This window comes from Somniosus microcephalus, chromosome 29 (assembly GCF_052327205.1).
Source record: "Somniosus microcephalus isolate GS21.2 chromosome 29, FLI_Smic_1.0, whole genome shotgun sequence".
Taxonomy (NCBI): Eukaryota; Metazoa; Chordata; class Chondrichthyes; order Squaliformes; family Somniosidae; genus Somniosus; species Somniosus microcephalus.
This window is the reverse complement of record NC_141015.1, coordinates 46,745,844-46,762,551: the sequence shown is the minus strand read 5'-3', so window position 1 is coordinate 46,762,551 and position 16,708 is coordinate 46,745,844. Positions and strand designations below refer to the sequence as shown.

General features: G+C 45.0%; 2 protein-coding genes across 3 annotated transcripts in view; one reads left to right on the top strand and one right to left on the bottom strand.

Annotated features, from left to right (window-relative positions):
- Nucleotides 1-10,162, top strand: part of LOC147098710 (wings apart-like protein homolog) — a 205,156-nt gene extending 194,994 nt beyond the window's left edge. For both annotated transcript variants that reach the window (XM_085970764.1, XM_085970763.1), the window contains exon 19: nt 1,097-10,162. In XM_085970764.1, coding sequence (XP_085826890.1) covers nt 1,097-1,162 — 66 coding nt within the window. In that variant the 3' untranslated portion in view covers nt 1,163-10,162. The remainder of the gene's footprint in view (nt 1-1,096) is intronic.
- A 4,155-nt stretch (nt 10,163-14,317) lies between these two features.
- LOC147098709 (transcription factor ATOH1-like) lies at nt 14,318-15,318 on the bottom strand. The gene has a single exon (XM_085970081.1). It carries the CDS (start codon nt 15,179-15,181, stop codon nt 14,816-14,818), a length of 366 nt encoding a protein of 121 aa, XP_085826207.1. The 5' UTR covers nt 15,182-15,318; the 3' UTR covers nt 14,318-14,815.
- Nucleotides 15,319-16,708: the final 1,390 nt, after the last annotated feature.

Below are 16,708 nucleotides of genomic sequence, written 5' to 3'. Positions count from 1 at the left end.
AGGTCAGTGAGATGGAGGGGGGGAAAGGTCAGTGAGATGGGGGGGAAAGGTCAGAGAGATGGAGGGGGGGAAAGGTCAGAGATGGAGGGGGGGAAAGGTCAGTGAGATGGGGGGGAAAGGTCAGAGAGATGGAGGTGGGGAAAGGTCAGAGAGATGGAGGGGGGGAAAGGTCAGTGAGATGGAGGGGGAAAGGTCAGTGAGATGGAGGGGGGGGAAAGGTCAGTGAGATGGGGGGGAAAGGTCAGAGAGATGGAGGTGGGGAAAGGTCAGAGAGATGGAGGGGGGGAAAGGTCAGAGAGATGGAGGGGGGGAAAGGTCAGAGAGATGGAGGGGGGGAAAGGTCAGTGAGATGGAGGGGGTAGCTAATTCAACTGCTACTCATCACTGCAGATTTTTCCTTTGATTTTTCTCCTTGAAACCTTGCTGTGAAACCATTAACGTATGAGTGAGTGATGCAAGAATCTCTGTAGAAAGCAGCAGAGTTGCTGCTGATGGTGGGATGGTGTGGGGAAGTATTACTAATGGCAAAAATCAGTGAAGGCTGTATTTATGCCAAGAGAGGGAGCATAGGGCTGAGGCAGCCTGACCAGCAACCCAGGGAGCTCGATGTACGAGGGAAGGCTGCTGTATTGTCATAGCGTCCCGTACGGACACACTGTCTCACTGCAGTTTCAAATACCTATAAATAGCAACCACTATGGAACGGGGTGCTTTTCCACACCTGACTGTGGTAGACCAAGGGTGAATGTACTTTGCTGATGTGTACAAATACATCTCGTGTACAGCCTTTCAGCTAATAGCTGAGAGTAACAAGTCTGCCAGCATGTTCCTGAAAAGGTTTCACCAAGCTCCCACCCAGTTTACTAAACTAATGTCTCGATACATACAGTAATGTGTGGTTTTAGAGTTTTCGAATTGTTAATTTTACTGCTAAAATAACACTTTTACAATATCCCTTCAAAATATTTTTTAACTTAAATATTACACAGGAGGATAGAACTGGTATTGTAAAGGTACGGATTCTCTTGCAAATACCTATTAGTTAACCGTCTGCAGTTGGTCACCATGTGTCTAATTTTTTCTCTCTTCCCTCCAGTGTGCTGTGGGAACGACGGGACAGAAGTCCATCTCGCGAGTGATTGAATACTTGGATCACTGCTAAAGGACATTGAGCTTCTGCTGCAGATAGGCTGTGCTTTGTCCCTTGGAGTTAACCCCTCCCTCATCAACCAATTCATAAGGGCAAGACCTTCCCTCACCCCAAATGAGGAAAGCACCAAGGGGAATCCCACCCCCTGCTTTGTCAGTGACTTTGCTTCCAAAGGAAACCATGGCCATTGTACGGTGTGACCTACAGTAGGCAGTGTTCAGCTGAATGAGCAGTCACTGGTTGGGTGGAACGAAGCAAAGGCAGATCTGAGGATGAGTGGCGTTTGCTTTAATTATTGAGACAGATGTGATCATTGTATAGATTATTCCATACCCACACAGGTTTGAAATCAGCCCCAGAATTATAGTCATGGGATTCTATCCTGCAAGATCAAAATTCAGAGTTAAAAGCTAAATGGCCTTGTCGCCCCGTGATATCTACAGTGTGTTTTCATTGATCAAACTTGTGATGGTTATAGCGTGGGTATGGAATAAATCTTGCACCACACCTGCTCTTGTTACGGTTAGCTGAGATTAATGTTGTGTATGGTAATCACTGGTCATGAACACAGTACGTGTGGTGGATTGACAACGAATTCACCGGGCACCAGAAAAGTCATGCAACCCTCCAGAATGGTTATTTGTTTTACTACAAGCTGAACAGATCGAGCTGTTTACGTTTTGACTCATGTTCTATATATAGAGTTGCATAATACAGGTATATAATTATTATAAAAGTTGTTGAGACTTATTTTAATTCCCCTGGTCCATTCAGCTTGTATTAAAATGAATGGCTTGTGTTGGGCTGCCAATAATCTGGATTTGTCAAGAATACTGTAACATCACTTACTGGATGAGGGCTTTTTGAGTTTAATAAGTCTTTATCCTAAAGTAAAATCATGTGAGTTCAATCGGGAAAGCACATCAGCAGTGGCCAAATCCCAGCCTGACTTGGTACTCGGTTATCGAATGGAGAGTCAACGGGTGCACAGAAATTATGTACAACAAGATGCCTATTTCAGGATAACTGCTAGAGTGCTGCTGTGATGCCAGCTGGTATTCTTCAATACTCAGTTGCCAAATTTGGGTTGTGGTTAGTCTTTGGTTCCTCACTGGATGTGTTGGTTCCTCACTGGATGTGTTGGTTCCTCACTGGATGTGTTGGTTCCTCACTGGATGTGTTGGTTCCTCACTGGATGTGTTGGTTCCTCACTGGATGTGTTGGTTCCTCACTGGATGTGTTGGTTCCTCACTGGATGTGTTGGTTCCTCACTGGATGTGTTGGTTCCTCACTGGATGTGTTGGTGCTGTGGGTTGTTTTCGAGTCTGACTGTGTAACATTACTGAAGACCATTCAGAACCACCTGAGAGTTGGAACACTGGAGTGAAACCATGTCCATTTTTTTCTTCAGAAATCCCTTTCCTAATGCAGGAAATTCCTGTCTACAGGTGCAGGAAATAGCCAATCCGAGCTGGAGAGGAGAAACCACTGGTACGTGAAATACAGTCCGAGGTTCTCAATTTTAACATACTGGCTTCTAGTTTTACTGAAAAACTAACGTTCCTCTAGGTGAGTTTACTTGAGAGCAGGGCTGGGTGAAAATCTGATCCTCTAGTTGGTGAATATTTTTGGGTTTTGGAGGCGTTTTCACTGCCTGCGCGTCAGTTTCAGGACATAGAACGATCCTGCAAAGCAGCGGTGATGGTCATTAGCATGTGCCTTCTCCACTGTCACTTAATTCTCTCTCCTGTTTCTCTCCTAAACTGAATTCATGGCAAGTTCACAATACCTGTGAAAGTTTTGCAGCTACTCCAGGAGTCTGGCGAGAGCAGAGATGCGCCTTAATTTCAATATCAAACTAATCTAATAGGGATAGGTGTTGCAGGACATGCAGTAAAGTTGAATCACTGCGTCTAGTAGATCCACCAAAAGCCATGTTGAAAATTTTAAATGTCTTGAAAGTTCTGAAGTTAATGGTTTTCTTTCCACACGATTAAAAACCAAATCCCCACAAGTCCTGAAGGCAATAATGTTCTCCAATCTTTTCCCCGATGAACGATGTGACTGATGTGAGTGAGTTCTTCCCCCTGCAAAGGCCAGGTGCTCAGCAGCATTTCCACCCTTGATTTAAGACAGACTAAATTGACGGGCATCCCACCTTATGATCCGTTGAGGAACGTGCGACAAAAGCTGAGTCTGTCCCAAGTCACCTGACCTGCACGGGAAGTTCTGTCTGGTTAGCCAACTGGATAGTAACTGGTGAGAACCTCAATCCAATCTTTAATTTCTTCAGTCAGTATAGAAATTTGGACTGTTAAAGGAGAAGGTAAACATAAGGGGAAACTTGACACAAAAATGAATAAATGATTCCTCCCTGGCGCATGTTTTAGAATGAAAGTAATGCTGTGGAAGATTAACACTTCAGACTCCAAACTCTGAGTCTGTCAGCAAACAACTCCACGGAAACGGTTTATTTTATTTGTCTGGTTTGGGGTTCTATTTTGGGCTTTCGGAATTGCTGTCTATAATTCAGCTTTCACCCATTTTACCCGTCCTCAATTTACACATCTGTAGCAAAAATCCCAGCTCACCTCTCTATTGGATCAAAGACTGCGTTGGGGACTGTACTAAATTACAGTTTGAGCAGTGAAGGAGCCACGACATGGAAAATGTGTTAGTGGATGTCAGACTTGTTGGACTGCGTTCTCGTCACAAGACTTTCTGCTGAGATTCACAGGCTGCTGTCTCGCCACCTTTAGCAAATCCTAGAATTACAGCACAGCAGGAGGCCGTTCTTTGCCTCCCCATCCTAATGTTGCTTCTGGTTCTGATGGGTTTTCCTACTGGAAATGCTCATTTGCCCTAACATCGTTGGAAGGAGCTGACTGCTGTGGATTGGTGAGGCAAGGGCACTCTCTGGTTCTGAGCTCTCTGTTCATTGTCCTGTGCAGAGGTTACAAGTTATTAATTATTTATGTGGGTGACCAATCACTGAAGAATTGGGATAAGCATTTATGACGTATCCCGGCCTTCATACTAATCTGCTCTGTTTCATCTTACCCAGGTCAGAATTTTATTTTGCTTTTCTTTTTTTAAAAAAAAAAATAGGAATTTTAATTGCTGCTTTTAGTTAGAGGGAAGTGTTTCTGATTCACCCAGCTGGTTTATAATGGTGATTAACGATCAATAATCAACAGTAACAGTAAGAAAGGCAAATTGTTTTGTAATTTATTGAGAACCTGGTATATTTTTCAACGGTCATTTACATTCTCTCCCAGTGATTCTGAATAACTCACACAAGTTTAAAATAAGTGCAAATCTGAAATAAAAGCTGGAGAGGACCAGGAGAGACAATGTTTTAACCTCTGGAACCCAACTTCAAACCAAGCCTAGACTGACGTCCCCTGGCTTTCGGGATCCTGTGTACATTTTATTTTTCTTAATTGCTGGGTCTCCACAGTAAATCTGTGCAGCAGAAAGCTGCTCACAGCTCAGCAATGAATTGGCTTTGTGTGTTATCTCTGAGCCGGTGTGATCAGTGGAAATGTCGCTCTGTGCCGTAGGGGATGCTCTTTTGAAATTGGAATTAAGGTAAAATGTTGCTGGCCTGAGTGTCCTCCATTTTGATGCTGTATGCCAAAAGTGCAGAAGTGTTCCATTCCCTCCACTGACATCTCACATCTTGAGTATCAGAAAACATGGTTGGTAGAAATTATATACCATAATAATCCAGTCTCTGCTCAAATGTCCATCCAAAATGATCAGAACCCCCTGTTGGAACTATTTGCTAAGACATTCCCACACGTCCCGAATCCTCTCTGCTTTGATTCTTGTCTTGTGAACCAGACTTTGTCTCTGCTATGTAGCCAGTCTTCAATTTCTCATTCCGTCTCAGACTGGTGCCTCAGCCATGGAGCCTCACCTCTACCTGCGGATCAGGGAAGATCTTTCAATTCAGGGCAATAAGAACTATGCAGACAATATTATATTTCAATAAAATTATATTCCTTTCTCCATCCCCATTCTGTTTCGCTCCCTGCCTTTATTTTCAATTAAGCTGTAGTGTCCAGCACCATTCTAGGGGCTAGTGCCGATACTGCTTGTTATAAAGCTTGGGAGATGTGTAAAGAATGGTCCAGGAATCCTGCCTAATGCCCCCCCTCCTCCTGCGGGTAAGTGTCTAGCCTCTGTTCAGTGCCTCTCTGCTAACAGTATGGACTGAGAACTTGGAGTGCAAGGAATCTTTATTAAAGGGAAATGTTTTTTGAAGGCCACTGGATGGGGTGTACTTTGTGTTAATTTGCTTTGCCCTCCTAAGGGGAGCTATTCCCATTTCTGTCCAATCTCAATAAACTGGAAGTCAGGCTGGGATCCAGGCTATAATCTGCCATGAACTTCTGCACATTACCACACCAGGAATCTGTATCCTGGAGGAGCAAAGATGTCAATCTTTGCTCAACTCGATAGTAGTTGGCTGAATCAGTCATACCTCCAGGTCTTGCTGTTTTAGGACAAGCAAACGTGGGAATATCTCCTCTTGGGGAGGGAGGAGGCATTTAACTCTCGCATTCTGTCTAGGTGAGTACTTTATGTTGCACTGCCTAATCCCTGCAATGCAAGTGACATCTCCCGTGAACAGCCCAGTTAGTTGCTGCTTTTCTTCACCGCTGTTCGTGCCTGCGTTTCTTGAAAAAGTAATATTTCTGTACTCATGGATAGTTTTAATTGTACAGATGTTTGAAGGCTCAATGATTTAACCTTGACTAATCTGGCTTTAAACTGCATAGTGACAGCTTGAATAGTCATGGGTGTAGGAAGATACATCTGTGTGCGAAATGCGTCAGAGTTATTAGAGCCACAGCATGTTTAGTGGGGAATGAAGCGTATTTTCTCTCAGTATTGGTTGAAGCAGTTTCTGATTTTTTTCACTTAGTGTTTGGAAACTTATTTTCCTGGTACAGCACCTCTGCTGGATCAAGGTATCAAACATCCTGTTGCTCAAATCCTGACTCGGTTGTGTTATCAGATGTTCAGCAGTTACCATATTTCTTCCACGGCTCGGCATGAGCGCAGATTCCAATTTTGTTTTAGACAGTCCATTGGCCACATTGTGTACACACCCAGTTTAGTAGCCCAAATTAAATAAGTTTCCTTGAATTTAAAAAAAGTTTTCCCACTGCGTTGTTTTAAAGGGTGTTGCAGTTCTCCCAGACTACTCACTAACTGAGGTTCACAGCCTTGCTTACACTTCATCTGTGGTCCGCTATTGAAAGCTGTGACCAGTTTGAGTGCAATTCCCATCATAGTTCTTGATGTTTGTTAGTCCCCAAAATGTTTAAGTTTATAAATTTACTCTTATTAATTGTAATTGTTCTCAAATCAGAGTCCTGGTTCTGAGATTTTAAAGCCATGTTTTATAACTGTCAGAGTACTTTTAATAGTTTTAATCAGCTGCAATGTCAGTTTAATCCTGGATTGCTGACTACATAGATTCGACACTGGTTCTTTAATTAGTGTGTTTCCATCTGCTATAGCCAGCTTGCTTTTTAGTTAAAGTCTTGGAGTCTGATTGGTGTAGTGAGGCCCCAGTTACCCTATTCAGTCACTGCCATGGAGGAACCACATTCCCATGGTTTATACTCTGATGAGAATCTGTAAGTGATTTCTGCTTCAATGGTGAAATGTCCACCCTGCACCTTCTCCACGGAGTGCTAACCTGTGGGACTGGGTGCGACAATGTACAGGATCCAAATATATCCAAGTGTGCCACAATTTGGCAGCATTATTGCGTTCAGATCAGCTCCTAACCTGCACATTGTAGCATTGAGTTAGAGCTAGGCTTCAGATTGATTGGAGATGGGGGTGACATTGATTTAAAAATTCACTCCACGTGTTAGAAATGACAATTTCTGGAATATGTAGCTGAATATTTCCACATTTCCTAACCCATGTGCGAAAACTATTCTGGTGATCTTTCAGGGAAATGTGGTTTTATATTTGGAAATGTTTCTGGAAGTTTGGGAACTGAAATAGATGCTATGGGCTGGGTGCTGGCTCCAGGAGTCTCCATATCATCTACTTGGGAGGAAATTTTTAATTTGATAACTTGGCTTTTATTTTGTTTGTTGTGTGAAAGATTGGAGAATGTCGCTGAGTGAATTTAGCAATGATTTCGTGTTCAGCTTTGTTTATACTTTATCTTTTTCTTGCTCCCCTGCTGCTTTGCAGATAGCTTGACGGGAAATGGTTATTTGTGTCGCTGATTCCTTGTTGGGTTGGGATTGACCTCACGGACTAATGATGTTTCATAACTGGCCTATTGGGACAATCCTGAGGTTCTTCAGTCTCACCCTCACATTCCCTCCTTTTGATCCTGTATGGGAGTGGGAGAACCTCGGGGTTGTGACAACAACTTGAAAGCAGAAAAATTCAGTAGCTCAGTCAGCTTCCATTCTTTTTACCTTTGCATTTAGTGTGGTTTTACAGTTCTCGTGTCCCACATCTGCTCAGTTTCTGACTTATTTTTTTAAAAAGGCTGGAGTTACTGTGGGAGATTGGCTCTTTCACAGTTGTGCATTTATTTATAGAAGGTTTGGGGCTTTGTAACTACTGTACTGATGGGGATTTATGGACATAAATGCCTTAATAGAGGGGCTTTGGAGTATTTATGTAAATTAGAAATATATTGAATATAAAATAAACCAAAGTGGAAAGTTTGGGTTTTCAAATCATTCCAGAAAGTGGGGAGGGGACAAGCTGAAATATTCACGGTGAAAGCTTTGGTATCGGTTGCTAAAACCCAATTGAAAGTTTAGTGTTGAGCTGGAAGGTGTTGGCTGATTCTGTGGGAAGTGATGTCTTTAGCTGGTGTCACCTGCCATGGGGCCAATGGGTAAACATCTCCCCAACAACAGCTGACTGAGCCAGACAGTGGCTTCTCCTAGTTGCCCACTTCTGTTTTCTACCAAACGAACTGGGTGGCGGGAGAGGAATTGAAATGATTTGTGTTAACAGTTAATTTTTTTGCTGGAATATTTAACTATTTCAACTAAAATATCAAAGCAGATGAGAAAATGTAAAACAAAAACCCTTTATACCCAGATCACGAATATTCAGCCGCCAACGAGTGGAATCATCCCGATCACCCATTTTCCTCAGTTATCATTTCTTAAAGCTTTATTAAGGGTTATATTTCCACGGCAATTGCTGTTCTGAGAGTTTGCCTGCTACCAAAACTAATGCAGTAAATTGAGGTCCTTGGAAATGATGCACAAACTTTATAGAGTGTAATCGTTATGCCTGTTTCTCATCGATCCGGAACCATTTGCAATCTCAGTATTCTTTTAATAAAAGGTCTGGCCTGTCAACTTATCATCTTGGGCTCAGACCTTGTTCATTGATCATGTACACAACAGCTGTGGAAAGCCGTTTCTCAGTGTGAATTCTGACCAGTCAGCAAATCTGAGAATTCAATTGAGAAATGAAGATTAAGTCAGTTAATGCGGAAATCTGGATTGGAATCAAATCCCCCATTTATCAGGATATTCCTACATGGATTTTAAGACTTTGGCAATGAGTTGATAATGTGTCCAGTAAATGAATGTTTCCATTAACCACATGTCCATTAAGTGGCATCAGAGGTAGTTTTAATATAAAAATCAACTCGCAATCTGTGCCTATGAATTAAATTCATAGTTCATGAAATAGCCCCACTTTGGAGCCTCACAGCTGCCAGGCTTGGGGACTTTGGACAGTTGTCTCCAGATAAATGCATCCCCCGAGGTAAGGATAGAATTGCTTAATGCAGATACTTTCCACGGCTATCGTCTAGAATTACCCAAGGTTTTTCCTCAACTGCTCGGTTTTTATTGCTTAGCATATAGAATGTTTGTGTGGGTTTAATCACTGCCAGAGCAGAAACTGTTTCATTTTGCTCGCATGAATCCCATTTGGAAACCATTTGCTACTGTGTTAATATGCACGCAGTCCAGAAACCCTGAACTTTGCATGACATTTCTTGGTTTAAGGTGATGGGATTTTGGGATCCTGTTATGTAGTGATGGTGCATGCACGCCAACTCTGGGAGTTCGGGGGAGGAGAGGTTCATCTTAGAAATCAAATCTGGGATCTAGCTGAAGTTTAAACTCTCCAGCAGTCAGATATTGGACATAATTTTGAGTTTGCTTCTCAACCAGTTGGCATTCAGCGGAGAAATGTTGTAGAGCTTTCCTGTTCGAATAGGAAGGGCGGTTAAAATTTGGGAGAACTCCAAAGAGCTCATTTCTCAGCCAGGCCATGTTGATTGTGGCCCTGCACAACTCCAATCCTATAATCCAATCCTCCCGACTGACGGAAGTTGGAACGGGAGAAGCGGCTATCCTGTAGTTGTGTAGGCTTCAATATATCCGATGTATTTAAGCAGCAAATTTCTAATTGATACATTTCGTAGGCTTCTAAATGTGCATTTATCAGGATTCAGCTGCCCTCTGGCGCATTAACGTTTCAATCTGACAAAATCCCAGTTTGGTTGTAGTTTTGTGAATGAGGGCTGTTGCTGAGATATTTGGGGGTGGAGGTCACTCCACATGAAACTGCAGCCACTGCCTCCCATTCCACTAACAGCACTCCCTGTGCACTCATTTACTCATGGGATTTTCACCGGAGCAAACCCGCAGTGTCTACACTTACATTGTTTTCATTCCATTCACTTGTAATAATCACATGACTGCAAAGGGCGCACGAGGGCCTAATAAGAATGGGTTTAAAATAAATTTTAAAAATGACTTTTTTCTTGTAAATAGTTGTGTAAATATTGGCAATTGGAAATTTAGAATGGTAGAAATACTTTTCAGAATCCGATCCTATTTTTATTTTATACAGTATTTCTCAGTTGCAATCTTTCAGAGTAAAAGCCAAATGGCAGGAAATAGAGTTTGTACCAGTTTCATGAAGTATGTCTTTGGTTACCTGTAAATAATTTTAACTCAAATAAAAGTTGCTACTTTCAGTACAGTCGGTGCTGTAACTTGTTTTCTTGTGTGTTCACGCTCACTTCGAGTAAGGTATGAATAAACTAAAGGGTGCAACCTTTTGTTCCATTTTGATCCCAGTGATGTGTTGTTCCCAAGTTGAATACGAAGGCGCCAATTCACAGCAGCTCCCATTTGGGTTGTGTTCACCTTTGGGTGCACATTCAGGAAACTAACCAGATCTCTCGTCGCAGCTCAATCTGGGAGGAGACCCAATGGTATGAGCAGTTTTGTTTTATTGGGGCAAAAATTCGGGTCTCCACGGGTGAGTACACGCGGGGTGCACTGCGCATGCGCGGGAAACCGGCACTTCCGTTCCCCTGAAAGCAGGGGTTCAGAGGTCGAACGCGTGCGCGGGAGAGGCTGCGCGTGCGCATCGAACTTGCGTTTTTTTTTACAGGTTTCTCTGGGAGGGTAAGTCTCCAGAAGTTACACATTTAAAAAGCAGGCGTAAGGTAAGTGGTGAATTAATTAAAATTAAAACATTTTTTCCACAGGTTTATTATTTTTAAATACTTTAAAGAAAGGTAAGTTTATTTTTAGCCCCGTTAGAAAATAAAATTATTTTTTTCAAATTTAAATTGTTTAAAATAGTTATTTCATGTAATTTATAGTTTATTTTTAAAATGTGATTTTTTTAAATTTATTTGAAGATTTAGTGCTGTTTTGGGGCCGTAGTATTTATAAGTTTTGACAGCTCTTCCTGTCAATCTTATGAATGGAGCATTCCCTGCTCCGATTGGCTCTCCGTGGCCCACGTGATCCATGGGGACGCATCTGCCCATGGCCCACGTGATCCATGGGGACGCATCGAACTAACTGCGCCCCTGGGATACGCAAGCACTGCGCGCCGGCAGCTGGAGCAGGCCCAGGATCGGAATCCCACGGGGGCCCACAGCAAAACGGCCGGCGTGCAAGGTAAGTGCAGATCGGGGGCGTACACCTGCGGGAAGCCCCCAACCCGAATTTCTGGGTCAATATCCGCTTCACCTGGCCACGTTCCTCCCCCAGCGGGTTCCAGGATCTAGCAAGAGCTGAAGAATCTGCAGAGAGACGCTGCTTACTTTATTTGAATAAAAGCAGATCAATTTTGAAAATACTTCCAAACAAAATGCAGTAACACTTCAGAGCTTTGCTTCATGGTCAGTGTTACGCCCTGCCAGTTGTTCGGTTTTAACACGGTCACAGCTGGTGCTGAAATTGCACACTGAAATTCATATTGCCAATCCCTGATTCTGAATTGAATGGCTGGGATGAAGTTAGAGTCCCATTATGACATGCTTCTGCCAGACTCTCTCGTTGGATACAGCCTTGCAGTGGGTTTGAGGTGCCGCTAGACCTCAGTCATTGCCTCATCTTGCTCTGGCAGTCTTCCTACCCCTGCCCACCTTTTGTTAAAGACTTGTGGAACCTTGAGACTCTACAAACCCCAGCTTGAACATCACTGCCCAAGACTAGTGAGTGTTGGCAGGTTCTTCAACCACAGGGGGCAGTGGTCCTGTCCTCACTCCACATATGCATTGCCCAGCAAGGGGCACTGGATAACAAAGGTGCAGGACCCTTGGGCTGATCGTTCCCCGGCCCAATTCAACAACAACTTGTATTTATACAGCGTCTTTAACATAGTCAAACGTCCCAAGGCGCTGCACAGGAGTATTTTGAGACAAATTTGACACCGGTCCACATAAACATAGAAACATAGAGATAGGAACAGGAGTAGGCCATTCGGCCCTTCGAGCCTGCTCCGCCATTCAATGAGATAAATTAGGCCAGGTATCCAAAAACTTGGTCAAAGAGGTAGGTTTTAAGGAGTGACTTAAAGGAGGAAAGAGAGGTAAAGAGGCAGAGAGATTTAGGGAGGGAATTCCAGAGCTTAGGACCGAGGCAACAGAAGATTGAGCGATTTATAATCAGGGATGCTCAAGGGCAGAATTAGAGGATTGCAGATATCTCGGGGTTGGGGGGGGGGGTGTTGTGGGCTGAAGGAGATTCGAGAGATAGGAAGGGGCGAGGCCATGGAGGGATTTGAAAACAAGGATGAGAATTTTAAAATCGAGGCGCTGCTTAATTGGGAGCCAGTGTAGGTCAGTGAGCACAGGGGTGATGGGTGAACGGGACTTGGTGCAAGTTAGGACACGGGCAGCCGAGTTTTGGATGACCAAGTTTGCGTAGGGTGGAATGTGGGAGGCCAGCCAGGAGTGCATTGGAATAGTCAAGTCTAGAGGTAACAAAGGCATGGATGAGGGTTTCAGCAACGGATGAGCTGAGGCAAGGGCGGAGACTGGCGATGTTACAGAGGTAGAAGTAGGCGTCCTTTGTTATACTGCGGATATGTGGTCAGGAGCTCATTTCGGGGCCAAATATGACACCAAGGTTGCAAATAGTCTGGTTCAGCCTCAGACAGATGTTAGGGAGAGGGATGGAGTCAGTGGCTAGGGAATAGAGTTTGTGGCGGGCACCGAAACAATGGCTTCGGTCTTCCTAATATTTAATTGCAGAAAATTTTTGCTCATCCAGAACTGTATGTCAGACAAGCAGAGACCGTGGAGGGGCCGAGAGCAGTGGTGATGAGGTAGAGCTACGTGTCGTCAGCGTACATGTGGAAACTGACACTGTTTTTGGATGATGTCGCCGAGGGGCAGCATGTAGATAAGAAACAGGAGGGGGCCAAGGATAGATCCTTGAGGGACACCAGAGGTAACAATGCGGGAGCGGGAAGAGAAGCCGTTGCAGGTGATTCTCTGGCTCCAATTAGATAGATAAGAATGGAACCAGGCGCGTGCAGTCCCACCCAGCTGGACGACGGTGGAGAGGCGTTGAAGGATGGAGTGATCAACCCTGTCAAAAGATGCAGACAAGTCAAGGACGAGGAGGGATAGTTTACCTGTGTCACAGCACAAAGGATGTAATTTGTGACTTTGATGAGAGCCGTTTCGGTACTGTGGCAAGGACGGAAACCTGATTGGAGGGATTCAAACATGGCATTGCGGGAAAGATGGACACGAATTGGGGAGGCGACAACACGTTCAAGGACTTTGGAAAGGAAAGGGAGGTTGGAGATGGGGTAGTCGGTTGCAAAGATGGAGGGATCAAAGTTTGTTTTTTTGAAGAGAGGGGTGATTTAAGGGAGAGAGAACTGTTAACAATATCAGCTAACATGGGAGCCAGAAAAGGAAGTTGGGTGGTCAGCAATTTGGTGGGAATAGGGTTGAGGGAGCAGGAGGTGGGTCTCATGGACAAGATGAGTGCATTCAGGCATTTCTGGCACACCTTCGCTTGAGCCCTAGTTCTGGGGTTTGTGGGACGATGTGGAATTAGAATAACTGCTATTAATGTGCCATTTTTCAGCTGTGCAGACTAGTGAAAGTTAAAACCTTTATCCTGAGCTTTGTTTTGTTATCTCTCAGCCTTGGAACAGTGGTTGTAATGTTGAACCACACGGAGTTGGATTGTTTTTTGTCACATAGTGTTTGTTTGAGAACTTTCCTCCTTTTGTGTTTGATGTCAGTTTGTGCCTGAATGGTTTTAGTATTGGTCGTTCAGTGTGAGTGTAGCTCCCACAGGTGCGTGAGGCAGCTTTCCCTGCAGAGGGGTTTACAGGTGCGGAGGAACAGTAGTGGGGCTTAGATCCGGTGTGATCTGAACTTGGGCCGGAGCTAATCAGCGTCCCCCACAGGGTGAGAAAGGCCGGTCTCGTTGGTCACTTTGACCACTTTCCCAGTTGGTATTGACATCACCACAGTCTCTCCTTCCCCTTGTGTTCCTGGATCCGGGCAGACTCGTGGCTAAACCGACATCCAGCCAGTTGAAGCTTTTGCAACTTCCCCTACTGCAGATTCTTGGTGAGCAAAGAGCCGTGGCTGCAACAGCGGTGACCTAGAAATACTCCACTCCGGGAGCAGGAGATTCCTAGAGCAGCGTCTGTCGGGTCGGAATCCTCTCTGGGCGGCGATGGGCTCGGGTTTGGGAGCAGCGACCTTTCCGCTGAGCTGTGGCTGACTTTAGTCGGAATCACTGGACGGTTTGCAGCAGGAATGGAGGGGAAATGGGATCAATGGCGAGGTGACAGTCGAGCTCTTCGCCGCAAGTCAATGCTTTCAGCTTAAAAAAAACATTATTTTAATAGAAATATTAATGAGCAGCACCTGCCGCCACGCAGTTGATGAAATTTCAGCGATGTTCGATATTCCGGCCGCTTCCTGATTCTCCGCGATTGCGCCGGACAAAGTGTTGGGATCTCCCTGTGCTCTATAATTATTGCTGTGTTCATAGCAAAGGATTTTTTTTGCAGAAGCGAGATTGGGACCAAAGACCGCTTTATTTCTATAAAATATAAATGTTTATCGCCGTGGATAGTTCTATAATTATTGAAAATCACAAAATAACAAATTCGGAACAAATTCAGAAACTTCCGCAAATACCGGACACGTGAGCGAGAATCCCCGACCCCCCAAACCCAAGCTCCGAACCCCAAATTCCGACCCCAAACCCAGCCCCGGACAGGCTCCGCTCCGCCCAGCGCAGCCGCTTTCCGCCAGAGTTCCCGGGCCGCTTTCTCACATTCGCCGAATGCCCGCGGAAATTCCCGGAGTTCAGTCCGGCTTCGGCCTGGGCTCCTGCCGCCGCCCGGGGCTCCTCACTCCCCCGGAGCCGCCTCGCCGTCAGTGCGGGAGCCCGGGATCCGCCGCTCCTCCACCCCATCCCCGGGCTCGGTGTCCGCTGTTGCGCCGGTCCCTCTCCGCAGCTCCTCGCTCAGGGCCCCGATGTAGATTTGCGCCATCTGCAGGGTCTCTGACTTGGACAACCGCCTCCGGCTCCGCAGCCCCGGGATGACGCTCCGGAGCAGGTCGAAACCGGCGTTCAAGCCGCGCATCCGCCGCCGTTCCCGGGCGTTGGCGGCCAGGCGCCGGCGCATCTGCAGCGCACCCGCTGCGCCCGACTCCCGGCACTCGGCGCAGCCCCAGCCCGGGGCCACCGCTCCGTCCCGCCGGCTCTCCGCCATGCTCGGGTGCTGCGCCGGGCGCAAAGTTTGGCGAAAGTTGCGGCAAAGTTTCCTGAATTTTAAAAGTGGTCGCGTGTGAGCAGCCAATCAGTGAGCTCCATTCAGCAGCTCGTTTCATTCGGATTATCCCCACTTCAATCAGGACAGAATCCAATTGAAGACTGGACAAAAGGAGCTTCCTATTTATAAGGAAAGGGTTTCAATTAGGGGCAACATCACAGAGGGCATGAGTTCAGTGTGAATGTGCAGTCAGTGTGAAAAGGCCCAGAGAGAGAGAGTCGCCGTAACCTCCTCCTTCCTGAAGCACCAAATACAAAGGGGAGGCTAAACCATTGCAGGTCGAGTATTGGGAAGGATGTCCAGGTCACGGAGAGGGTGTGGAAGAGATTGATTTAGATGCTACCAGCGATGAGAAGGGGTAATTGTGGGGACTGGTGAGAGTAATTGGGCTGAAAAGGTTAAGAGGAGATTTGGAGAAGTGGTCAAAATTAAGAGGAATTTTGAGAAGGTAAATTGGGAGGGGATATTTCCACTGACGGAGGAGTTGTAACCAGGGAGCATAAATATATTAATCACCAAAAGAAATACAGGGAGCGGTTTGGAGGATTGTTAGGACAAGGAATCAGAATCCGTAATAGCTTTTCAAAAGAAAGTGATACATATTTGATAAAAAAATAAAAAGGATAGGAATTATTAGATCATAAACCAACCAGCCAGTAAAATTAAGGGTTTAGTTATGAATCATCGCGCTTTACTTTTGCAAGTTGTGATGTTGTCAGAAACCTTTAGCTGTGTTCCTGTGTCTGTTTCCAGGTATTCCGTTCTCTCTATATTCACTGTTGTGAGTTAATGTGATATTGAGGAAGGACTTCACTCTAAGGACTGGTTTCACAGTTAATCTCCAGGCCATTGCAATCTGCTTCAGGACTGGGGAACACTTCTAATGAAAATAGATTTCTATGTTTGGCAAAAGCTATTCATTCTGTTCAAAACAATTAAGAATGTTCCAGAATATCTCACCTCACTAAATAAAAGCTGCAGATCCACTTAATCCCAGTGGATTTCCAAAGGACAATTAGTAAAACTCACTGACACTGTAATTCTATAGTTTATTAACAAATCAGACCGAAAACTCATGCTCGGCATCGCTAATCATTACTTCTTGAGCTTGCGCATCGTCTCTCCTATTCTTTTCAACATTGCTAGTGTTCAGCACCTTTCACTGAGCTGGGGCTATCAGCCAGTGCCGCACACAGCTGCACCGATGCGTTTTACTTCAAGAAACGATTGAAAGGCCACTTGATGTCGATCCAGCGATGGCCAGAAATGGCAAATGGTTCAGGGATTCAGTCAATTCTGAATCTAAATTCGGTATCCTGGCCAATATTTATCCCTCAATCAACATCGCTAAAACAGATGGTCTGGTCATTATTGTGGGAGCTTGCTGTGCGCAAACTGGCTGCCCCGTTTCCTACATCACAACAGTGACTACACTTCAAAAAGTACTTCATTGGCTGTAAAGCGCTT

What these genes read in the sequence shown, in the direction of transcription:
- LOC147098709 (XM_085970081.1), bottom strand. Translation starts at nt 15,181, where the DNA reads ATGGCGGAGAGCCGGCGGGACGGAGCGGTGGCCCCGGGCTGGGGCTGC.